The following is a 27,176-nucleotide window of genomic DNA, read 5'->3' as shown; positions in this document are numbered from 1 at the left end:
CCTGTGTTTGGTGGACGGGTTTGGTGGCTTCTCTGGCCTGAAGAGAAACTGGACCAAATCTAGCATTTTTCCCATTGGTGGGGGGGTCCCGGAAAGTGAAACTAAGTCCCTCCCATTGCAATGGACGATGAAATTTAAGTATTTAGGAATCTGATTTACCAATTTACATACTGAATATATATCTCTTAACATTGACCCAGTGATTAATTGTCTTCGGGCCAAGACATCTACCTGGACTAGACTACCTTTATCAGTGACAGGTAAGATCAACTTAATTAAAATGGTTTTGCAACCGAAATTCCTGTATCCACTGCACCATTCTCTGGTTTATCTTCCAAGGAGGATCTTCTCCCAAATTAACAAGTATATGTCCTCTCTGGCCCTCGAACGTCAGGTGGTCTGGCTCTCCCTGACTTTAGGGCCTACTACTTTGCTGTGCAACTGGCTCACATTTGGGATTGGATTGGGGACTCACCGACACCTGACCGCATGAGTTTCCTGAAAGGTTGTGTTGGGTTTGACAGATCCCCCATACAGGCCCTGTTGGGCACAAGGGTCACTAGAACAACCCTGCCATTACTTAGGCAGGCTTTGATGGTCAGGGGTGTTGTGAGAGGGGCGCTGCAGTCCACTGGGTTGGATGTGGATACCCTAATATGGATCAATAGTACTTTACCGGAACTATACAAATTGAGAGTATTTCCCAAATGGAGTGATGCGGGTATTATTATGGGACAATTATATTCCGGAGGTACCCTTAAATCCTTTGCAGAACTACAGACAGATTTCTGTCTACCAAACAACTTATTTTTCGCATATTTACAATTAAGGCATGCCCTGGTGGCACAGTTTGGCAGCGCCCGTCTTCGCTTTGAATCCTCTTCGCCTACTTCTTAAACAAATAGGATCTATAAAGACCATCTCAGTGTTATACACTAATATACTCCCTATACTTACCCCTGACGACTTGCCTCGACTACGACGGGGTTGAGAAGTGGACCTGGGACTTCTGACTGTTGAGGGCTGGACCTATATGCTTGACAGTGCCCGGGAGGCCACCACATGTACCAGATATAGACAGGTTCAGATGTACATTTTACATAGAGTGTATTACTCCCATTGCAGGTTGCTCCAGATAGCTGCCAGATCCGACTCTAATTGCCCAAAATGTGGGGGACGCTCCGCTAACTTCTGGCATCTGTTCTGGGGCTGCTCTGTGGTAGGGGACTTTTTGGTCACGGGTGGTGGACTGTATTCAAGACACAGGTATAGATATACCATTATTGTACCCCAAGACTTGTATATTTCTAGGTTCTAGGTGTCAGTCTATTGTTTGGAAGGTCAGCGACTAGATATGTCCTTAACTTTTTCGTTCTAGCTAGCTTTGGCGCTTGGCTAGTTCTGGTGAATGGACTGTATTCAAGACACAGGTATAGATATACCATTATTGTACCCCAAGACTTGTATATTTCTAGGTTCTAGGTGTCAGTCTATTGTTTGGAAGGTCATCGACTAGATATGTCCTTAACTTTTTCGCCCTAGCTAGCTTTGGCGCTTGGCTAGTTCTGGTGAATGCTGCGGTGGGGGACGAAAGATTTACTTATCAGTCCCGGGGTACCATGCCAAAATATTACAAGATATGGTCAAGATGGGCGAAATCGAGGTATACGATTAGTTCTTTGGCGGCAGACTTTGCTCCTATGTAAATTGTCATTTAGCCCCTGGCTGTTATGGTGAAGTGCTCCACTCAACACAAGTATCAGTGTATGAGACATTTCTAACTAATTTCCCTTACAGATGTATTCTGCTGGCAGTGTTTATTACTAATATCAATATTAGTATGTCCCTTGCGTAAATAGGAATTTGAAGACCCATTCATATATTATACTATATAACACAATGCATCTTAGCATATCCTTATAAATTGTTACTAAACAGAACCAATTGTGTGCCAATGTAATATTTTTATAATAGTTGAGATAAGTTACAGCTGTTGAAATGCTTTCACTTTGTTATGCAGATTGTAGCCTTATGTGGAACTACGTCATCTATCTTTGTACTTTTTTATCTCTTGTTTGATTTTTGTTTTGTTTCTATGTTAAAAAAACTCAATAAAAATATTTGATTTAAAAAAAAATGCATTTCTATAAAATATTCCACTTGCTTACTCTCTCCTTTTAACCTAAAAGTGCGATATTTTTTCCATGCAAACAAAATAACTAGCTGGATATCCAAGTCAACTTCCTGAACTTTCTATATTGCTGTACGGTACAAAATACTTGCTTACTCTCCTCGTGAATTTCGGGGAGTCCTGCCGGAAGAGTAGACAATCTCCTGGAGTCTTGTGGAGGCGGAGCTTAATGACGTGACTGCCCCATTAAGCCCTCTCCAATGGTGTGAATTTTGACTTTTTTTTTATTGTAGGGTGGCAGGGCTATGGTGATGCCCCACCCTACACTTGTGACATGACGTGTCATCTAGTATCTCTCGGAGGACAGATTTTAAAAGTTGGCAAGTATGGGGTAGAATATGCATTATTATAAACTATTACACAATATGTATACACATAATAGGTAAAATACAACAATTAGGTAATGTTCAAGTTACCCAAGATTTTATAAGTCATGTTTCATATAATGTACTTCAGGCTGAACTGCCACACAGATGGATGTTGGTTAGTAGCGTTAATGTCTCCACTGCTGTGCTTTGAAATGAAACATTTCATCACTGATGCTTATTAAGCTTCCATAAAACAGGGCTGCAATCTATTGTTCACTACATCGCTACATCTCTATGTAGATGGAGCACATTTCTTTTACAAGAATGGTCATTGCATTAACCTAATTACCGGCACATAGTGCTGTCCCCATAGACCTCTATGGGGACAGCATCATTTCAGGATGGCGTTCTTGGTCTATTTCAATGGGATCCCTTCCTGGAGAAAGCGCTATTTTGCATAGAACGTTCTCTATTTGCCAGCAGCGTTAGGTGACCGGTGAACAGAAAAAAGGACTTTGTTGAGGAGGGGGTCAACTGCATAATATGGTTGTCCTTATATTAACAATATATAAACAATAATAATAACTTGATACATTTATTGATATTTTATGATGAATTTTCAGTCACTTTTACCAATGCTGTTTTTTCAAATACTTCTTTGCTTAAGCAACAGTGCTTTGTCTTTTTTCCTAGAAATGTTGTTGCCATATGGTAAGTAACTGAAAAGTAATTATTTCAAATAGTTTTTGAATTTTTGCATTCAGTCTAGTTAAGAGTTAGTGAGGTTGAAAAATTGAAACAGGTCACTAAATTGTTTGTTGATCCAGTGGAAGCAAAACAAATCCTCTAGCAAGACATCAGCTATCCATCCTCACAAGGGGAACATTCCTTCTTGACCCATTAATTCCCCAAATCAATTATATTAGCTAATTACAACAATAAAGGACCCTAGCCCATTTAACTGTCTGCCTTCACAGATATGAACCTCTTTCCATGCAGATGGTGAAACAGTATTTCCCCAAGTCACAGTAATTTTCGTCCATTACAACTGCAAAATACATTGCTAACCAGTCTACCCTCAAAGCAAGTATTCCAACCAGGGCCGGATTTACCGCTCGGCAACCTAGGCACCTGCCTAGGGCCTAGTGGTTCTCGGGGGGGGGGGAAACCAGCTGGGGGAGGACAAGAGAAAAAAAAATAAAAAAAATTCTACTACTGTGTAGGCTGGTCTCCATCCTCCCTCCTCTGTGCGGCCTGATGTGTGTCACATGGGACGTCCCATGTGTGAAGGGGATGTACAGAAGACTGCACAGCTCCTAGATGTAAAAAGGTAAGTTGGGGAAGGGGTAGGGTAGTATATTAATAGTGTGTGTGTGTGTGTATTATGTGTATGTGAGGGGCCATTGTCTGTGTGTATTATGTGTGTGTGAGGGGCCATTGTCTGTTTGTATTATGTGTGTGTGAGGGGCTATTGTCTGTGTGTATTATGTGTGTGTGAGGGGCCATTGTCTGTGTGTATTATGTGTGTGTGAGGGGCCATTGTCTGTTTGTATTATGTGTGTGTGAGGGGCTATTGTCTGTGTGTATTATGTGTGTGTGAGGGGCCATTGTCTGTTTGTATTATGTGTGTGTGAGGGGCCATTGTCTGTTTGTATTATGTGTGTGTGAGGGGCCATTGTCTGTTTGTATTATGTGTGTGTGAGGGGCCATTGTCTGAATGTATTATGTGTGTGTGAGGGGCCATTGTCTGTTTGCATTATGTGTGTGTGAGGGGCCATTGTCTGTTTGCATTATGTGTGTGTGAGGGGCCATTGTCTGTTTGCATTATGTGTGTGTGAGGGGCCATTGTCTGTTTGTATTATGTGTGTGTGAGGGGCCATTGTCTGTTTGTATTATGTGTGTGTGAGGGGCCATTTTCTGTGTGTATTATGTGTGTGTGAGGGGCCATTGTCTGTGTGTATTATGTGTGTGTGAGGGGCCATTGTCTGTTTGTATTATGTGTGTGTGAGGGGCCATTTTCTGTGTGTATTATGTGTGTGTGAGGGGCCATTGTCTGTGTGTATTATGTGTGTGTGAGGGGCCATTGTCTGTTTGTATTATGTGTGTGTGAGGGGCCATTGTCTGTGCGTATTATGTGTGTGTGAGGGGCCATTGTCTGTGTGTATTATGTGTGTGTGAGGGGCCATTGTCTGTGTGTATTATGTGTGTGTGAGGGGCCAATGTGTGTGTGTATTATGTGTGTGTGAAGGGCCACTGTGTGTGTGTGTGGGGGGCCAGTGTATTTATATTATGTGTGTGTGAGGGGCTGTTTGTGGGAGGGAAATAGGTTTATTTTTTAAATGGTAACACTATTAATTTAATGTTCTGGTTGGAGGGGGGCCTACTTATAAAATGTGGGTGCTATATTGATTTAACACTGGGGCTGGTTGGAGTTCACTAAATTTCATGTACCCATTTTTTTTTCCAAATAGGGTCTTCAACATTCCAGGATCCAGACAAGCAGCAACTAATCTAAAGACACAGCAGCCACAAGTGATGAAAGTGAGAAGAACAGGTAGGAGAGAGCAGCACAGTCTGCCAACTATCCTGAATCTGGTGGGATTTATATTATGAGGAGGTCTGACTTGTTTAAATGTTGCACTATGGGATTTATGCAGAAGACTGACATATTAACATGATTATTACATTCCAGCACTTTTTCATGTTTCTGTAGGTAGAGGGCTGCAGTCAGTAACTGTAGTAGCGGACGGTCTATGACGTGGTAGTGATAGGAGACTACTGTTTTTTCATTACTGGGCTTACTAACCATGAACTACAGTTTCTTGACATGTTAATTATCTTTAACTAAACTTGTTAAAGATAAAGTACAATTTGTGTGAACTGAAAGGTAAGCAGTGGTGGAAGTGGGGTGTATATGGTATACCGCTACTTCTCATGCTGCCTTCATTGTAAAATAATAAAATTCCATTCACTTGTTTACATTCCAATTACATTTTTCATACTGCCACTTCTAAACTTCCACTTCGACCACTGAGCTTAATATTCATCGTATGGAGCATATGACCAGTATAATTCAAAATTCTGGTAGATCCTTTGACAAAATATGGGGTCCATGGACATTATTCTTTAACTGCTGGGACCACAGTGTGATGCAGTGTAATGATAAAGGAGAGCACAGTGTGATGAGAGGGACAATAATGAGGGGCCGCATGGTGATGCAGGAGGAGCAGCGTGATGTGCGGCGGCACATCGTTTACCCTTCTACTTAACTATAGGAGTATTTGGTAAGCTAAAAAAAATATAGTGCTATGGATTGTTCCAGGGAGGCGGGGGGAAAGGTTGTGGGCGGTCTGGGGGGATGTGGGGGGGGGGTGTGGGGGGGGCCCCGGGAGGGGGGGGTGTGAACACTGTTCAAGGCTTTTATGTGGCCTCCAACATCCTTGATAAACCCTATAGACACTGATGTGTTCCATTTTTTTTGTTCTAACATGTTTGACCATTTTCATGTAAAAAAAAAAAATGATTGAGCACCACTGTAAGTCATTAATATTAAGAGATATGTCCCTATAAAACTCATTGGAGATAATCTTTTAATACAATGGTTCCTTCAGTAGACTCTCTTGATGAACCCCTGTCAGTGAAATGTACAGTGAAACATAATTTTATGTCAGAAAGGAATTCAGTTCCCTCTCTCTTCCTTGTATTAGATTCACACTTTTGCAAATGTTTAACCTTTCTGGAGAGCAGAGCTTTCATATGTAACTGAAGTGTCAGTGCTGTGTGCAGTACGTGCTAGGGGCATCCGTTGTTTGTACCCACATGATCTGAAAGAAATGATTCATCCAGCAGTGGACATTCACATGCCTAAGGGCATTTCTTCCATGAGGTAATCATGCAGGTTAGGTTGCTCTGCAGAATGTTGGGGGATGATTTATTTACTATAAAAAATTTCATGTAGCCTTTACAAGCTCTCCAGCACTTAACCCCCTCCCTCTTCATGGCTGCCTATCACTGGTGTGATGTGATGAAGAGTAGGTGTGCATTGTCAGCAAATGGTGCGATCATCAATGTGCTTCCTACTTCATTAATGTATAGGGAAAATTGCCACACACTATGAAGGGAAGCAGGAACTGGGGCCCACATCTCGCTAGTTCCCCGTGCAGCGGGCCCCATTATCTCCATTGGCCCCGATGCACCCCACCTGCTGCACCAATGGTAGTTCTGCCACTGCTTGAGATATACAAATCAGAAACAATCCCAGTATTAAGAAAACCAAAGCCTCTAGACTTTGACAACACACTTAATAGTAATAACAGTGGCCCATTGTAAAAGAACAAACATGCCTTACCTGTTTTTTGCACTTGAATTATTTTGCTGTAAACAGCATCTGAAGTCTCTATTAATGTTCGACTGGCCTGTATAAACTGAAAGGAACAGAATATGATATTAGATATGACAGGTGTTTTACACAATCAATTCTGCATCTGGCCAGATTTCAAGGGTATGTTTAATTAACTATATGCATGGCAGACAAAATGACATATGAACTGCAATGGTTAAACAGAGATATTCCTAAAACATGAGGTCTTATCAGCACTGAAGTGGTGCAGACATATAGGACAGTACATAATAAAGTTAATACTAGGCAATAGTATGATACAACTATATATTGCATACACATAGTCATACAAATATTATAAGTGAATCATGAATTGCTTTTAACTCCTCTTTGTGTGTTATATTTTGTGTATGTGTGTGTGTATCTGTGTGAGGGAAGCCACAGTAAAAGAAGACCACAGACATGTGTGAATATAGATGAAGCTCACACGACAGCTGCATCACACAGGGATACAGAGTCCTCTCGAGCAGAAACATGAAGGGAAATTTAGTTCCACCTATTAAACCTGTTTTAATAAACAGCTGTTTTACGCACTTGTTGCTGTAGTGCACAGCCACAGCCTGCTCTGTTCTCGGCAGATTGCTTCAACTAGCCCACTAGTATAAAGACAATATTAGGTCAGACATTGTAATATCATGAACATTAAGATTGTCTCAATTATTGAATGCAAGCTCAGTATGTGCTACAAGAATAGATACAAATCCCACACACAGCCTTCTATTTATATACCCTTATATTAATTTTCTTTGTACACGCCCACCTGTGTACTCACAATATATGAAAATGTGACCCTGTCAGCTTAGTATATAGTGTAGCTACTGTGGATGAAGTGTTTTATTTGTAACTTGATGACTCATAGTCAGGGGCGAATTGGGAACTTAAAGTGGCCCTGGAAAAAAGTATTGAAGTGGCCTCATGTGGGCGGGACCAAAATAACTGTAGGTGGGGTCAACACAAAAGTAGGCGGGATTTAGAACGACTGGAATTTGGTTGTGGTAACATTTAGGAAAACCTAGATGTGATGACTTTACACATAGTGGGTCATCTCTAAAGCAATGCAGGGCAAATGCTGCCAGTCCTGTGTCATAAAATTACATAAATCCTTTTACATTATCTGCGATTGGTTTATGCCTCTGTGCTCCAACTTGTTTAGTTGCCTACTAGTACATGCTTCCAAAGTTCCCTTCATAGAAACATACCTAACTTTATTATATAAGTTTAACTATTACAAAACATGTTGGCACAATCGTATTTGATCAGTCTGCCAGAGCAGCATATGAGCACCTCACGCACTGTTGTTTCCCTGACATCATGAAATGCAAACTACCAGTTAACTCTCTCTCTCTATATATAATATATAAATATGTGTACTGTGTGTTTCAAAAATGCATTAATAATAATCTTTATAATAAATGGCTGTCCAGGTACGATCATCATAAAGGTGAAATAGCATCTGCAAGAAAACACTTCTTTTGTAACAAATGTGTGTTAGCCCTAAATGTGCCCAGTGATTGGGAGTGGTTTGAATTAACAGTGTAGGGAGGGTTGACAGACAATGGCATAAGTAAAGGGGAGAGCTATTACAAGTGTTTGCTGGTGATCAGAGCCGTAACGAGGCCGGTGCGGGCGGTGCCGCCGCCCCGGGCGCAGTCCCAAGGGGGCGCAATGGCCGCCCGCACCTGCCTCTGTGTGAGGAGTGAAAAAAAATAAAAATTAAACAGACCTCAGATTCAGACTGCCGGCCGCCCGGCGCATCCAAAATGGCGGCCGGCACCCGGCTCCACCCCCTTCTGAACTCTGCCCTCTGCCTCATGACGTTGCTAGGCAACAGAGGAGCAGAGAACCAGAGAGGAGCCAGGCAGCGACGGCTAGACAGGAAGAAAGAGGAAAAAAGTAAGTTTAAAAGCAGGGGAAAGGGGATGTGTGTTGCTATTATGGAGGGAGGGGAGGGGGGGGATGTGTGTTGCTATTATGGAGGGAGGGGAGGGGGGGGATGTGAGCTGCTATTATGGAGGGAGGGGAGGGGGGGGGATGTGAGCTGCTATTATGGAGGGAGGGGAGGGGGGGATGTGAGCTGCTATTATGGAGGGGAGGGGGGGATGTGAGCTGCTATTATGGAGGGAGGTGGGCATGTGAGTTGCTATTATGGAGGGAGGGGGGCATGTAAGCTGCTATTATGGAGGGAGGGGATGTGAGCTGCTATTAAGGAGGGGGGATGTGAGCTGCTATTAGGGAGGGGGGGTGTGCTGCTATTATGAAGGGGAGGAATGTGTGCTGCATCTTGCTATTATGGAGGGGAGATGCTGCTATGCTTTATGAGGGAAGGGGGAGTATGCTGCCATAATGTGTGAGGGAAGGGGGGGATGTATTAATGTGTGATATGAGGGTAGGGAGGTTAGGTGTCTTAGTACATGGGTGGGAGGTAGGCTATTAATTTAATGGTGACGTTTAGGTGGGGGCTAATTATTTAATGGGTACTATTTTATTTGTGGGGTGCTGGTGGGTCAATTAAATTTATTGTTGGGGCTTTTTATTTTAATGGTAGGGTCTATTAATTTCAGGTTAGGTATTTATCTGTTTTGCAGTCACAAGAATGCTCTCTGTATAGTATGGCGGTCATAGGAATGCTCTCTGTATAGTATGGCAGTCATAGGAATGCTCTCTGTATAGTATGGCGGTCATAGGAATGCTCTCTGTATAGTATGGCGGTCATAGGAATGCTCTCTGTATAGTATGGCGGTCATAGGAATGCTTTCTGTATAGTATGGCGGTCATAGGAATGCTCTCTGTATTGTATGGCGGTCACAGGAATGCTCTCTGTATAGTATGGCGGTCACAGGAATGCTCTCTGTATTGTATGGTGGTCACAGGAATGCTCTCTGTATAGTATGGCGGTCATAGGAATGCTCTCTGTATTGTATGGTGGTCACAGGAATACTCTCTGTAAGGTATGGCGGACACTAGGAGGCTCTTTATATTGTATGTGTGTATGTGTGTGTGTATGTATGTATATATATATATATATATATATATATATATATATATATATATATATATATATTCATTTCGTGCGATGGTGATAAGGGGGCACGATGGGATAAAGTTGGCTCCATGGCACGGTGTGATAAAGGAGAAACTGTGATGAAGGGGCAGTGTGATACAGATGGTACTGTTACATTTGTTTTAATTTGTTTCAGTGAGTTTTATTTCAATAACCAATTCATTTGTTATACAGCTAGCATGTGATAGCTGCATTTAAAGTACTTTGATCTATGGAGGCTCATTACATAAAGATCCTTACAAAGCCAGACCGTGGAGAATGGGGAGGGAGGTGGTTTCAGTGCGGTCTAGAACTTGTAAAGAGCTAGCTACGCCCCCCACAGTAGGTTGACCACGCCCACTCGACAATTGACACTCCCACTTAGATGGGGGGCGCCGCTTCCCTATCTCGCCCAGGGCACTAAAATGGCTAGTTACGGCACTGCTGGTGATATACAAAGTGCAAAGGAGGCAGGATTAATGATATTGTCAGTGCAATGGGGGTTGGCCATATGTTCAACAGTGATCTGAGAATGGAACCACTAAAGTTTCACCAGAGCTGGAATAAGGCTCTGGGGGGGGGGGGGCACTTAAGAGAGGGGGGTTATCATTTTAGATACATTTTAGACAAATACACAGGCAAAACTGTGTGCACGACTGTTAGATGCACACAGCTCTGCCTTCACAAGCAGTACACTGTGAAGTGGGACATACCTCCCAACTGTCCTTGCTGTCTGACCAAATCCTGACTAAGTGAGACAGTCACCCAAATTCGGGACTGCCCCATTAGATACAGGACAGTTGGCAGCCTGTCCTCCTCTCTTCTACCTTTCCTCCAACCAGCCCTGACAATAAATTGATAGTATACATATTTAATAAGGAGACCTACTTCCCTCCAATCAACCCCAGCAAAAAATTAATAGCATTTACGTTTAATATTACCATTTCCCACAACCATCCCTGGCATTAAATAATTCAAATTCACATTTAGTAAATAACTCTCCTCCCCAAACTCAGCCCCACATTCAATTAATAGCCCTATATCACACTAGCTTTAAATTAAAGGTCCCATCACCCCATCTTAATTTAATAGGCCCCACTATTTAATGAAATAGCCCACAAATAAATTATATTGCCCCACCATCACCACACAAATAAAATAGCAAACATTAAAAAATTAGTCCCCCACCTAAACGCCACCATTAAATTAATAGCCTACCTTCCACCGATGTGTTATTAAGACAACCCCCTTCCCTTCCTTCATATCACACATTATAGCTACATACCCCCACTTTCCTTCACAAATTATAGTAGCCCCCCTGTCCTTCACATTCCCTATAGTTTAGTATAGGCAGCCCCCCCCCACCTTCCTATAGTATAGTATATAGGCAGCCCCCCCTCCTATGGTATAGTATAGGCAGTCCCTCCTTAGTACAGCATAGGCAGCCCCCCTTAGTACAGTACAGGCAGCCCCCCCCAGTAGAGTGTAGTATAGGCAGCCCCCTCTTAGTATAGTATAGTATTGGCAGCTGTACCACTTTACTATGTGAGGAAAGGGAGGGCTGCTGTACCACTGTACTATGTGAGGAAGGGGGGACTGCTGTTTAACTATACTATGTGAGGAAGGTGGGGGGCTGCTGTACCACAATACTATGTGAGAGAAGGGGGACTATTACACCACTATACTATGTGAGGAGACGGGGGGCTGCTATACCACTATACTGTGTGAGGAAAGGGGGGGCTGCTATACCACAATACTCTGTGAGGAAAGGAGGGGGATGCTATACCACAATACTATGTGAGAGAAGGGTGGCTATTACACCACAATACTATGTGAGAGAAGGGGGGCTATTATACCACTATACTATGTGAGGAGACGGGGGGCTGCTATACCACTATACTGTGTGAGGAAAGGGGGGGGCTACTATACCACAATACTCTGTGAGGAAAGGAGGGGGGCTGCTATACCATTATACAATGTGAGGAAAGAGGGGGCTGCCATACCACTATTCTATGTGAGGAAAGGCGGGGTTGCTATATCACTATACTATGTGAGGAAAAGGGGGGGCTGCTATACCACGATACTATGTGAGGAAAGGGAGGGCTGCTATACCACTATACTATGTGAGGAAAGCGGGGGCTGCCATACCACTATACTATGGGAGAAAAGGGGTGGATGGCTACTATACCACTAAACTATGTGAGGAAAGGGGGGGCTGCCATACAACTACACTATGTGAGAGAAGGGGGGGACTGCCATACCACTATAATGTGTGAGGAAGGGGGGGCTGCTATACCACGAAACTATGTGAGGAAAGGGGGGGCTGCCATACCACTATACTATGTGAGGAAAGGGGTGGGCGGCTACTATACCACTATACTATGTGAGAGAGGGGAGGGACTGCCATACCACTATAATACCACTATAATATGTGAGGAAAAGGGGGGGGGGGGGGCTGCTATACCACGATACTATGTGAGGAAAAGGGGGAATGCTATACCACTATACTCTGTGAGAGAAGGTGGGGACTGCTATGTTACTATACAGAAGGAGGGTTGGGCCTTGCTAGATGTAAACCCCTATGCCTGGGAGGTGAATGCATCTGATTTTAACTACATTTTAATGGTCATTATTGTCATTGTAGGACCTGCATATAATGAGGCGCCCTTGACGCTTGGATGCAGGCTTAAATGTTTTGAGCAAAATATGAACTAATACATCATGTTTTCAATTTGAAAGATACACACATATATGCAGTGTAAAGGATAAGCGCAGACAACTGTCTTTTTATTTTGTATACATATATGGACATTTATGTTGCCACGCAGCTGGTACCATATATAATATGGGATATACTGAGCGCGGTCTTCTTGCCATGCAGCTGGTACCATATATAATATGGGATATACCGAGCAAGGGCTTGTTTTTTCTCAGGTTTAGTCTCAATATACTGTATGAAGGAATAATATAATGTGGGTGTGAGATATGCTATTCATTTAACGGTGTAGTGTAGGTGATGGCTTATTATTTAATGGGTGCTATTTTATTTGTGTGGTGATGGTGGGGCCATTTAATTTAATAGTGGGATTTTTAATTTAAGATGGGGTGATGGGACCTTTAACTTAACTCTTGGGTGGTATTAGGGCTATTAATTTAATGTGGGGATGTTTAGGGGAAACGATGTCTATTTATTAAATATGAAATATAATATTTCAAATATTTAATGCCGGGGATGGTTGTGGGAAATGGTTATATTTATTAGACGTAAAAGCTATTCATTTATTGATAGGGCTGTTTGGAAGGAGGGAGATTATCTTTTAAAAGTGAGTTTATTATTTTAATGTTGGGTGCTGGAGGGAGGCCTGATTATTAAACGTGAGTGCAATAATTTAACACCAGGGCTGGTTGGAGTTTTATAAATTTCTTGTACCCATATCTTTTTACCACATAGGGCCCCCAATATTCCAGGATCCAGAAAAGCAGGAACTGAGCTAAAGACACCAGCAGCCACAGGAAGTGAAAGTGACAAGAACAGGTAGGAGAGAGCAGGATAACCTGCAAACTGTCCTGAATCTAGTGGGGCAGTCCAGAATTTTGGTGACTGTCTTGCTTAGTCAGGATTTGGTCCGACTGATAGGACAGTTGGGAGGTATGTCCAGCTTTACACTGTACTGCTCGTGACAGTAGAGCTGTGTGCACCTAACAGTAGTGCACACAGTATTGCCTGTGTATTTCTCTAAAATGTGTCTGAAATGATAACCCCCCTGTCTTACGTGCCCTGGGCCCTCTGAGCTTTAATCCAGCTCTGGTGATACTTTAGTGGTTCTTGCATTGATCTCATTGCCTGCCTTCTAATTTGCACTGGTCCTATTCTCAGATCACTTTGTTGAACATATGGCCAACCCCCATTGCACTGACAATATCATTAATCCTGCCTTCTTTGCACTTACTATACCACCAAACCCTTGGAATAGCTCTCCCTTCACTTATGCCATTGTCAGCCTCCACTGTACTGATCCCATTGCCAATCCTCCCTGCACTATTATTATTTCAAACCACCCCCTCATACTTAATTGTTGCAAAAGAAGTGTTTTGTTGCAGATGCTAGAAGCATTTCACCTTTGTGGTGATCGCAGCTGGAAAGTAATTTACTATAAAGATAATTTTAAATGCATTTTTTTAAACACACAATACATATATTTATATATTAAAGAGAGAGATTTGACTGGTAGTTTGCATCTCATGACGTCAGGGAAAGATGCAACAGTGCGGTGAGGTGCTCATATGTTGCTCTGGAAGACTGATCAGGTACTATTGTGCGAAGATGTTTCCTAATAGTTAAACTTTTTAACCAAAGTCAGATATGTTTCTATGAAGGGAATATTGGAAGGATGTGTTAGTAGGCAACTAAACAACTTGGAGCACAGAAGCATAAACCATTTGCAGATCATATAAAAGGATTCATGTATTTTTATAACTTAGCACTGGCAGCTTTTTCCCTGCATTGCTTTATAAATGACCCACGGTGTCTTAAGTCATCACATTTAGGTTTTCCTAAATGGTACGCCAACCAAATTCCAGTAGTGCTAAATCCCGCCTACCTTTGTGTTGGCCCCACCCAGAGCTGACTTGGGCCCGCCCACATGAGACCACTTCAAGAATTTTTTCCAGGGCCATTTTAAGTTTCCAATCCGCCCCTGCCTTTGGTATCTGGCATTAAGTCGTACGTTAGCAGAAGATTTGTTAAGTCCTGTAAATTTGCGAGGTGAGGCCTCCATGGCTTGGACTTGTTTTTCCAGCACTTTCAACAGATGCTGGATCTGATTGAGATCTGGGAAATTTGGAGGCCAACACCTTGAACTCTTTGTCATATTCCTCAAACCATTCCTGTACAATTTTTGCAGTGTGGCAGGGTGCATTATCCTGCTGAAAGAGGCCACTGCCATAAGGGAATACCGTTGCCATGAAGATGTGTACTTGGTCTGCAAGAATGTTTAGGTTAGGTGGCACATGTCAAAGTAACATCCACATGAACGCCAGGACCCAAGGTTTCCCAGCAGACAATTGCCCAGAGCATCACACTACCTCCACTGGCTTGTCTTCTTCCCATAGTGCATCCTGGTGCCATCTCTTCCCCATGGTCCAGTTCTGGCATTCATGTGCCCATTGTATGTGTTTTCGGCAGTGGACAGGGGTCAGCATGGGCACTCTGACCGGTCTGCAGCTATGCAGCCCTACATGCTGCGATACATTGTGTGTTCTGACACCTTTCTATCATAGCCAGCAGTAACTATTTTTAGCAACATGTGCTACAGTAGCTCTTCTGTGGGATTGAACCAGGTGAACTAGCCTTCACTCCCCGGTTACTTAGAACTGTCAATTCCCGATACTCTGAAGTAATTTTCTTCAGACTGCAATTTTATTAAAGACAGAACCCAATTGGCTTTGTCTTTAATAAAAGTTCAGTTTTAAAAAAAAATACTTTGAAGTGTCGGGAATCGGCGGTTCAGCATAGTACATATACCCCTTTGTGTTTAATGTGGAGAAATCATACCGCATGGGTAACGTGATGGCAGCAGAATCATCCATTATTAAAAGACATCTGTATCTATTGCAGCCTTTCATCTACATCTGTATATGCTGTAGCCTTTCAAGACAGATTGGAATTAAAATCCATCTTTTATGTGCTGTGCTCCACAGTTAAGAGAAGTCCTAATGGGCATTGTTCAAGCACTCTGTGTCCAGCCAAAACAGAAATGTTCAGTTACTAATATTTAACTCCCTTCTATAAACAAATGCCTCTTCATTCTATTCATCAGCAGACCACTGTTTAGACAGGGTCGCCTCTCATTGTGTGTTATACCCCATTCATACTGCACCAAAATCCCGGGTTTTTGCTGGGCGAGCTCAAACGACCCGGGTCTTGGTGCAGTATGAATGGTACAAGTCAAAAATCCTGGGTCTAAAAACCCGGGTCTTCAACCCGGGATTTATCGAGGGGTAATTCCCAGGTCGGACCCGGGTTGCCTGCACTATGAATGGTGCAACCCGGGTTTTTCAACCTGGGTTGCACAGAAAACAAGCTGATTGGCTGTCTGCCTGTCTCTGGAGGATGATGTCATCGGTGGGAGCCCGTGGAAGATTTAAGTCCTACAAATATTTTCTGTTTACACTTAGATACCAATTACCACCTTCAATTTTACTAAATTATTATGTATATAACATCAAAATGTGTAAAAACTGAAATTGGACAGAAAAGGTTTTTTCTGACATTGTAAATATAGGGTTCTGAGCAGATTCCGTCCGAAATCCGTTGCATGCCGTGAGTTTTTATGTAGTGTCAGCTGGATGTTACATTTTTATTGGTTACTACTTTCATTTTCTTACTTTTTCTGATTTATTTTTAACTTTTTTCGGCTTGGGGAACACCTTAGGCAATATTAAAATAAATGTCATGGAAAATGAGGAAAAATTGATATATTGTGTTTTTTCACGTGAAATAAAAATACACATGGTCTTCCTGTATCTAATTTTTCAGCCAATGAAAACTGCTCTGGTGATGAGTCCCACAAATTGCCAGGGCACATACTTGTGCAGTATGAATGGGGTCAACCCGGGTCCGAGGTGCAGTATGAATGGTGTTTCTGAGCTGGGACGCTCTGAGCCCCGGCAAAAACCCGGCTTGAAAAACCTGGGATATTGCCGGGGCGGCAGTATGAAAGCGGTATAACTGATATGGGACTATCACAGAGGCGAGGTTATTGATGTAGTAGGGAAACTGAACAATTAAAACAATACTTCTTGATAAGGTTTGTGGTGGAAATAGGTAGAAGGCTTCGAGTAGTATTAATGAGAGGTGTTACATCCCCCTTTGGTGCTCTTTCCTGCAGTGTATTCAGCTGAACATGAACACACGCCCTGACAAGCATTCATACACAGCTCATGCTTATACTAGTTGTACAGGTGTACTCTTACCGCCTCATATGAAGTAAGAACCTTTTTTAAGAGATCAGGTACTGGGCCTTGTGCCTCCAGCAGTGGGTACTGGGAGTGGAGGTTGAGTGTTACAGTGAGAGGACTATCGCTGTTCAGAAGCCACGCAGACACAGTAAGAATACACTGCTTCATATTTGCGGCTGGGCTTAGGCCACACAACTCCTTGAAAGAAACTAAAGCATTCTGTAACAAAAGTAGAGAAATTAGAATTATATAAAAATAACATTCCCTCCTTACATTACTTGTGGGTAAGGGCCCAGCAACATGAATGAACACCATGCTAAATAAACCCAACACGTGCTAATCACCCAGCTGGGTACCACTCTGTCTTGCCACCACTGGCCTGGTATAGATCACATTTAGACTGTAAGCTCCAGTGGGGCAGGGACTGATGTGAGTTCTCTGTACAGCACTTCGGAATTATTGGCACTATATAAATAGCTGATGATGATGATTTTCTGCACGTTGACAGTGGTGCCAAGCAGACTGGGGGAAATGGTGGAGAAGCATACTGCTGCCCAGATGGATGATTGGCTTACTGCAGGGATCTATTCTGGGCAAAAAGTGTTGAGAGGGGCATAATTTTAGGGGAATAATTTTATCCATCTTATCTGCTTATTTAAAATCTCCATGTCTCCATGTTGACCTGATTATAGGACCTAACCTGATTCATGCAGAAGAGGTTACCTTAGGACAGGCTTGGGTTTCACTAGCAGAATGATCCAGTTTTAGCGTGTTCTAATTACAGAAAAGTATTTCGGAAACTCTGTATTAGACTTATAGAGAGCTTAGCAGGATTTTAATACTCATTCAGCTTATGCTTAATTAAAAGGCCAGAGCAGGAGACAGGAAAAAGTGAAGTAGCACAAGAAAAATATGTAAATATAGAAGGAAAAACATGTTTGAAGGGATATCTCTATTTCTACTCGTAACAGACTGGATGAAGCTTTTGAATTGGAAAAATAGATGTAAGCGCTTTACCTGGACATTTTCTCGAAGATCAGTAGCCTCTCTTACAGACTGAGTGGCCGTCCTAAACACCTCATCAATCGCTTTGATGCCAGTAGTCTTTGTTGATGTGTATTCACGAACCTTTTTTCCCTTGCGTACAGAGAGCCCCCTCTTGTGAGCCTTTCCTCCACCTCGCCGGTTGGTAATAGCTATGTGAACAAACAAGGTGGTGTTCTGAAGGAACTCTCCTGTCAAAGACTGTAAAGGGACATGCCTAAAGCCAGTTTGCAAACACTCAAAGGGAATAGTATATTGGGCTATGAACTCATCCCCAATATAGTCATCATCTAGAACCACAAACCGCAGGATAGCCAACTCTGGAAGATTTATGTGAAACTCAAAGCTCTCATCAAATATGGGATTATCTCCATTCTGTGTTATAGTCTTTGTCCGGTGTTCTGCACAATCAGCAGGTATTCCATGTATCTCTACATAAACATATGGTTCCACCACATCGCCCTTAGCACCCGATCCTTTAGGTTTTGGGAGGTTTTGACCACTAATGATTTTGAGATGAAGCAGCTGAGCTGAAACACCAGGCAATGAGTCCTTAGCATTGGCGCTAAAATATGATACTTCTTCTCTCATTATTGAGGGGCGTAGGACATAACCACAGTTTCCATTTTGACGGAACCATCCAGTATTCAAGTCCATCATAAGTCCTGGAGTTTGATAGTTCATGGCAACAATCTGACAACCACACTTCCAGAAGTCTTGGGGATTCATATTGCTAGAATCTATTCGCATTGAACTTGGGTAGACCCTTGAAAGGAATCTTTTGTTATATGTCACAAACTCTTCAGGGTACTCATTGGCAAAGCGACTCGCAGTGACCTCATTAAAAGAGCATACTTGCCAGTACTTTTGATTTCTTCTAGATGTTTCAAAGTCCTTAAACTGTATTGACTGGCACAGGTTAACTTGGTCTGAGAGTTCTCTACAGAGACGCATCCTTCTTTGACCAGCTCCATTTAGATGCTCCCTGCCATCATGTCCTAGTCTCCTGGCTATCTCCATGCCTTCATCTTCATCGGTCACATCTCCCTCGGAGTCAGAGGTATCTGGTGGCAGTTTCTTACCTTTTATTAGAATCTTGCCTTTAAGTTGTTCTGGAGAGGGCAAGTAATTTTCATCAGGACAGGGTGGATCCTTGTAAAGTTTTTCCCCAAGTATCTTTTTTAAGCATTGGACCATGATACGCTGTTGTCTTACAGAGCAATGAACTACCAAGCAAAGAATCAAAGGGTACTCTGATATTTCAAATGCATACTTGTCTATGACACTTATGACACTTCGGAAAGCCACCTGTGATACCACAGAGAGACCAAGGTATATAAGAGGCTCATTATCAGGACCATCCCAAACTACAAGTTCAATGCTGCGACATCCCATTTTAAGGGCATGTATGTACCCACTGATGTCTGATGTACCCCAGTAGTGGTCTTCTAGTTGGCACGCATTATGAGCAGAATTTATGTAGTAGTGAGATAATGGTCTAGTTGTGTCTTGACAAACAACTTTATGGGTAGGGTCAAATATATTACAGTCTGTTGAAAGGAGATAGCGGGTGAACCCATCAATTGTAAGGTAACCTTTTTCACGTCCTTCTTTCGAGGGTTCATACTTATTAATAATTTCAAGAGATTTATCCTCATTAACCTCTTCCATACCTTGTTCTACTTCCATGAAGATCATAAGGTCTTTTAAGTCCAAGTACTCTTTATTGCTGGAGAATTGTACCAGTAGAAAGAAGACCTCAGGTCTGGTACACAGTTCACAATAGGCCTCTACAAGCACATCACAGGTAACATTACCTCTAAATTTTTCACTGACTTTTTGTACTTCCTTAAACTTTAATTCTACTGTTGATGTCTTCATACCTGGATTAAGCCCTGTGATAAGTTGAATGGCTCTAGACAATGGAATATGTCCTTCTTTCTCTATATCTGCAATCTCAAATAGAGATGAGATCCACAGAGTCCTCAAACTTATTTGATTGGCTCCTGGAACATCTGGAGTGTGCTTTCCATAAGAAACCAAGTACCTAAGCCCCATCACCCAAGTGTTGACAATATCAGCGGTACTGGCAACAAGATCCAAAGACTCATAGTTCTCCCCATAAATTATAGAAAAGGCACATTCTTCCGGAAACTGGTCAGATAATCCATTACTCCTCAGAACTGGAGTTTTCTTCCCTACACGTACCTCACGAATGGATTTAATCTCCAGTTTGGCTTTCTCTGAATCTTTTTTAGAGGGCTCCCACCGTAGAAAACGCATATCTGGGTCGAGCAGGAAAAATCGATTGTACATCCTGGAGTTGGAGCGCACTTTTTTCATCTCACATCCTTCCATCATAAAGGAGATGCAAGCTGCAGTGCTGTTAATCTTTCGGTTATGGGGCATTGTGCTGAAGGACACTGTTTTCTTTTGCTTCTGTCGGGATCCATCCTATAATGGACAAACACAAGAAGTGGGTCATGAACCTGTTGCTCACAACAATGTAAGTTACAGTAAGTCACACTCATTGGCTTAATAGTCAAGTGCTATATCCATAATATTTAGCTATAACCATCTTTAGTTGCTGTTGCAGTTTACAATTCAGGGCAGCACTGCCAGTCACTCCCATGCATTTTTATATCTTATTACTTTAGGCTAGATGTCTTCTTCAAGCCTTCCATTCTATACAAGTCACTATGAAATTAAAGTAGCAGATACTGTGAGTCATCAACTGAATGAAGAAACCAAAGAGAATTCACTACATTTATTTTAAGGATTTGTATAATTAATCTTCCAAAAAAACAAACAACTGACATCTAATATTTAATCTTCACTCAATACCTATGAGAAAATAGAAGCTGAAATTTACTTAAACAATGGACATAATATATTCATGTTTAATAAATATTTGTGTCCCGCTATGTAAACTAGTAAACATACCACTGCATAACCCCTTGGAAGTGCACTCCCTTCCTACACAGACCCACAACACTGCCCCCTGTCCCTTTGCCACTAACTCTCACTGCAGCTGTGACATGCATCCCTAGCACCCCCCTGGGCATCATTAAATCCCACAGATTAAGCAGAACTAATGAGCCCATTTACAGCGAGATATGCAGAGATCGCTAGCTAATGATCCTATTTTGGAATAAACAAGCAGACTGCTTCTATGTTTTATACCTATTAACCCATTGATGGCACGATCAGGAGGCCCTTTTTGGGGCCAAACACAAATGCCTTACATGTTACCAGTCAGAATAAAAAAAAGAGAGAAAAAAAAGACACCGACAGAAATGAGGAGGGCAAAATCCCTAAACTCAACATGATGATTTAGGGATTAAAGAGTTAAGAAATGTCAAGGTTTAGCATTCTTAAGAGAATATGGGATTTATTAAGAGCAGTTTAAGAGCCACATTCATTTACGGATAATTTTTGTTGAAATTAACGAGGCTGGTGTTTATTAGTGTAATGCATGAAAAGATGTTTATAGAAACAGAATTGATCTGTGCTATACATATTTTTCATTCTAAAAAATATGTAGCCGTTAGATGTAAAAGTGGTAATATGTTCTCCTTGACCCAAATCCAGAAATAACTGATAAAGTAATCCCTTTTTCTCTTTCACAGTTGTTGAACCTTGAAATGGGACCACCCATCCAGCTGCTAAAAATATATAATAAGCAGTCTGGTTTTGAAGTTTGTAAAATGGTCTTTACAACTTTACTCTATGTTACATCTAATTTATTGTCAACTGTTGCTGGATATCTATCAGAGTTGCACTTAATCATCTATGCCTAGTCTCATGTATAATCTGGTCATAAGAGTTCCACATGAAGCAAGACAAGATTAGAATGTGTTGAAAAAGAGCCAACATTCTATCAGAAATAAGAGTTTAGATAATATTTAATTCTGATGACAGTGTTAATGTGGTCTTAAATCCCAAGAAATGGATTTTAGGCAACAGAACTTGCAATCTAAACAGATTTTTCTTTTTTTTTGTACACTGTTAAAAGGAATATGATTAAAGTTTCCATTAACCTTATTAGTCAAAAGTAGACGTTATATACTACTTAAGGCTGGTTACTCACTGTTGTTAAAACACATTCTTTTAGTTTCTTTTTAACACCATTAAATGAATGCAAATGGATTTGGAAATTGGTTTAATGACCCTATACCCACTTTCACCTGCAAATTTTAGATGCTGCCTTCTCTATTTATTCATGTTCACTAAAGTGAATGCAAAGGGGTCAGTAGGGCGTCCTCCACTGTCTCCCCTGATCGTAGAGCTAAATACACATGCCAAACGCAATGTGGTGTCATTTGTATGTGTGTGTGGGGGGGGGGGGGGAGGGTAACACCAGTGGGTAACAGGCCTTACATATGATTTACTATTGTTTTGAAATAATCAGTATGACATGGGTATGTTGTTCTGAAATGATAACTGAATAATGATTTATTGGTATATATTATTTCTTTTAATTATGAGCGTGGGCCGCTTTATTGTTTATTCACCCAAAGTAGAATGTACAGACAGCAAAAGAATAGTGTCACCGAGTGCCCATGTCAGACATGGGAGAACCCTTACTTCTAATGAAACAATATACAGCACAGTTGCTCTACACAAAACCACCTGTCAGTTGCTTTCAGTTATTTAACATACACAAGGCAGAGACACAGCTAATATTTAGAACTTCTCTTCTTTCTTCCCTCGTACAACATCCTAAATTCAGCATCTTCTTATTGTGGTCACAGAGCCAGACAGACAACTCATCAGAGTTTCAGACACAAATTACCCTCAGCTAAAAACACTGCAAAGCAATGAAACACATACTGGTATGCAGGCTGCATTGTTTTATAAATTAAGGAGCGAGACACTTTTTGCATGGATACTTGTTATGATGTTGGTACGTACATAGCACCAGTTTGACAGAGTTAGATCATACTTGCCAACTCTCCCTGAATGTCAGGGAGACTCCCTGATGCTGAGCCAGTACAAGACGTGGTTGGCTTCGCCATCTGTGGCATGATGACACAGTTCAGAAATGATGTCCTATGTCTATGTATTGATGCCTATGGAGGTGGCCATTTTCATGGAGACGAAGATTTAATCAAAGACTGACAGGTAAGACAACATGACTTCAGTAATGAAGACAGAAATCTAAAAGACACTTCATTCTCTCCTTATCTGTGTGGAGTTTGTATGTTCTCCCTGTGTTTGCGTGGGTTTCCTCCGGGTGCTACGGTTTCCTCCCACACTCCAAAAATATACTAGTAGGTTAATTGGCTGCTATCAAAATTGACCCTAGTCTCTGTCTGTCTGTCTGTGTGTGTATGTTAGGTGATTTAGACTGTAAGCTCCAATGGGGCAGGGACTGATGTGAATGAGCTCTCTGTACAGCGCTGCGGAATCAGTGGCGCTATATAAATAAATGGTGATGATGATAATGATTCTCTAGAGATTCATTAGCTACTTTTCTTTATGGCATAGTTGCCTACTCTCCTGGAATGTCCGGGAGACTCCCGCATTTCTGGGAGACCCCCCGGGCTCCTGGGAGAGCAGGGCAACCTCCCGGTTCTCTCCCCCGCAATAGATAAGTGGCGGAGGGCGGGGCTTAATGACGCAAATATTGCATCATTTTAGCCCACCCTCCTGCTGTAATTTGCCAAAATTATGACAATCATTTAGGGGGCGGGGCCAAAATAATGCAATTCATCAAGCCCCGTCCCCGCACTCCCTCCACCCCAGCACTCCCACCACCCCCGGGATCTCCCTGAAGCCAACGAGGAAAAATTGGCAAGTATGAGTTAGATATAAATGGCAAGGCTGAACAGACTTCAGATAATTCCTTTTGGTTTTACTGCAATTTAATAATCTCTCTATAGAATCATTGTCTAATTTTAAAATCATACTTTTTTTCTCCATTTTAACACAAGCCGCTAAAATGGTGAGGTCTGAGCCAGATAAAAGTAGATACCGAGGGCCAAATTTCAGATTTAGCGAACACTCAGAACGCAAGACTGACATGCATGATCTAAGTAAACTACTGTACATTATATAATATTACAGTATATATGTTGAAATTCCATGAAGCAATAAGAGATGGCTTCCTGTAAACCCACTAAGGACAAGAAAAAAATGACAAACACAGGCAGCACAATACAAATACAAAAGTATATGTATAAACAAATAACAAACATGCCCCAGGACGTACTCCGTTAGGCTAGAGCCAGCTCCAGAACCAAATCAAACTCTCATCTAGTCTACGCAAGGAACCCCTGCTCCATTTCCAAGACTGATCCAAATTAGTTCCGCACTGCTGCAACAGCACAAGAGCTTTTAATCAATTTAAAAAGTACCATTAGTGTTTTTGTAGGACATTTGGAATCATCTGTAAAAAAAAACAACTTTTTATGCGCTAAGATGTATTTACTAAGTGAACACTAATGAGATATATTTATTAGTCTACTTTTACATTTCACCCAAACAATTTAAGCTAGAGTAGTAGCTATAGAAGTTAAGTTTCAGCTTCAAACTCCAGACTCCTGCTCCATTCTGATTTCATCTGTGCACCAACTCCAGGGAGCAAACGTATGAAACTGCGCATTTTGCAAGTCGCCGAATATCGGCGTCTTTTCAGGGGAAATTTAAAGCAGCTATGGCATTAAAGACATAACTGATCAGTCTCGCTCTGGTTCCAAGCATTGGGGCTGGCTCCTAAATCTGGAGCCAAACCAGCTGTCTCTACCACAGTATTACAAGGGCAGGTTCAGATATGTCAGTGAACTCCAGGGGGTAAATGAATCAAACTGCAGGTTTGGAAAAGTGGAGATGTTGCCTATAGCAACCAATCAGATTCTAGTTATTTATTTAGTACAAATTGATAGCTAGAATCTGATTGGCTGCTATAGGCAACATCTCCACTTTTCAAACCCGCTGGAAACTAGCAGCTTGATACATTTTGCCCCAGGTCATTGTTTTTTTTAAAGGAAAATATGCAAGCTATATTAACTCTATGCGTTCAGTTACAAGGTATGGAAACTTTGGAATGTAAACTGTTACAAAGTATGACTGATCCATACTGTTCTTTCATACAGGACTGAGATTTATCTTTCTGTAATTTTCCCTAAAGCAAAATTTTAAATGCAATGTAAGGGTTCTATGCTGAGTAAGTCAAATGTGCACCATAACCAAATGGAACAAATACATGTTTAAAACATTTCATGAAAAGTGCACTGGAGAAAACCTTAAGTCACGTGGAGCAGACATACACAACATTTGGAATATTTATGACATAGATAAAGGGCATTTAGTCATTCCTGCATCTTAGGCATTGACAGTAGTGTATAAGTCTCTTTAAATACATTCCAATCAGCAGCATGAAGCTGACAGTTAGATGAAAAGGGGAACTGTGTGTCAAATTGGAGATCAGCTTTCCCTCATAAGCTCATCCACAAGTTAATTATACTGAATGCTTTGAAGTGAAACTCACAGGCAACTTTTGTACATAGATTAATATTTTGAGTATGCCACAATTTTGTCATAAAATACGTGCAACTCAAAATACAATGTATAGTTGCAGCCGCATCAAGATATTTAAGCACAATGCACTTTTTTCATTTTAAATTGTGCACCCCTGCTCCCCCTCCCTTATAACAGCAACATGCCACAGTGGTATAGCCTAGGACAGTGTTGGCTAACCTGTGACACTCCAGGTGTTGTGAAACTAGAAGACCCAGCATACCCTTACAGCAATAAGCTGTAATATCTTGGCAAAGCATATGGGGACTTGTAGTTTCACAACATGGAGTGTCACAGGTTAGCCAACACTGGCCTAGGATTAGGGATGTGCACCGGCCACTTTTGGTGTCTCGTGTTTTGTGTTTTGGATTCGGATTTGCTTGAGGTTTTGGGTTCGGATTTGTTTCGCAAAACACCTGACGAAAGGTTTTGGTTCAGATTTAAGGTTTTAGATTCGGATTTATTTTGAAAAAAACATAAAAAGTGCTAAAAATCAGTTTTGTGGGTTTTTTTTCACTCCTACGCTATTATTAACCTCAATAACATTCAATAACAATCATTTCCACTAATTTCCAGTCTATTCTGAACACCTCACAATATTGTTTTTAGGCCAAAAGGTTGCACCGAGGTAGCTTGAGCACATAATGCCAAAAAAAGAGGTGCAAGATGGAATTGTTCTGGGCCCTCCCTCCCACCCCTCGCGAGATTCGACGCGAGACTTGGACGACAGAGCCTCGTTTTCATTTTTTTGCCCGCCGGAAATATCCGAACAGTGCTCGGATCCCGTTCAGATCCGCACTGCTCGGGTGGGCTCGGATTAGCGGAATCCGAGCCCGCTCATCTCTACCTAGGATGTCTATACCTAATGCAGAGAGACAAAAAATGTGTGGTCCTCCAGCCTCCAAAAATGCAGCAACCAGCCTAAAGCTGGTCACACTAGAACAGGGAGTCCCCTTGTCATAATGTGATGCCAGCCCTGCCTGGTCAACATGGGGTGGCATTCCCTATGGAAATTAGCCTGCAAAAAATGTGCAGGTCTCCCACTATGGCAAACCATTTCTATGCTGAATAACAATTGGTCAGCTTCAGGGTAATGAGTTCCATTATTTAAAACATTAAGTCTGTGGACGATGTAGTTCCACAAAAGCAAAAACATACACATACCAAATGTTTGAAACATTTATTGAAATAAATTATCATGCAGATCCCTTGTTTTTCAATGTATTAAGCGTCTAAATGTAATTCAATAGGATAAAAATAAAAACATTTAACAAGCATAGAGAACGTGCTCCTAGCATTGCTGAGACACATATAAATGAAAAGGGACCTGTACGCGAATAATGAGTCAGAATGGCTGGAATGTGGAAAATAAGCTTTGATTGGCTGTTCATTTATAGACCCCTAATGGTCAGTGAATTAACTTAATTGACAATACATGTATCATTATATCAGCCTATTGGAACTGTAGCAGATACACCTCCCAACAAGCGTGGCGTTGTACTAAACTTATGCTCCCTATCCACCAGACCAGACGTGGGGGGGTCACAAGTGCAAGTCATATTTTACTTAAAATTCTGCTCACAGTATTTAAACTAGGAAAATATGACTAACATCTGTTAGATGCATTTGGTTTGATCTGCTAGTGACTGTCAGTAAGTAGGTGCTTCAGTTAAAGCACATTCCCTCCTTGCCAGAGAGAGCATTATGGAAGAT

The 27,176-nt window shown here is 41.7% G+C and overlaps 1 protein-coding gene across 2 annotated transcripts in view; it reads right to left on the bottom strand.

Annotated features, from left to right (window-relative positions):
- Positions 1 to 27,176, bottom strand: part of LOC142094596 (inactive phospholipase C-like protein 2) — a 161,450-nt gene that overhangs the window by 34,233 nt on the left and 100,041 nt on the right. For both annotated transcript variants that reach the window (XM_075176913.1, XM_075176914.1), the window contains 3 exons: positions 17,916 to 20,396; positions 16,914 to 17,117; positions 6,848 to 6,923 (listed from right to left, as the gene is read on the bottom strand). In XM_075176913.1, the coding sequence (XP_075033014.1) occupies positions 6,848 to 6,923; positions 16,914 to 17,117; positions 17,916 to 20,396 (2,761 nt within the window). The remainder of the gene's footprint in view (positions 1 to 6,847; positions 6,924 to 16,913; positions 17,118 to 17,915; positions 20,397 to 27,176) is intronic.

This window comes from Mixophyes fleayi, chromosome 6 (genome assembly GCF_038048845.1).
Source record: "Mixophyes fleayi isolate aMixFle1 chromosome 6, aMixFle1.hap1, whole genome shotgun sequence".
Lineage (NCBI taxonomy): Eukaryota > Metazoa > Chordata > Amphibia > Anura > Limnodynastidae > Mixophyes > Mixophyes fleayi.
Note: the sequence above shows the minus strand (reverse complement) of the source record. Positions and strands in the feature narration are given on the sequence as shown.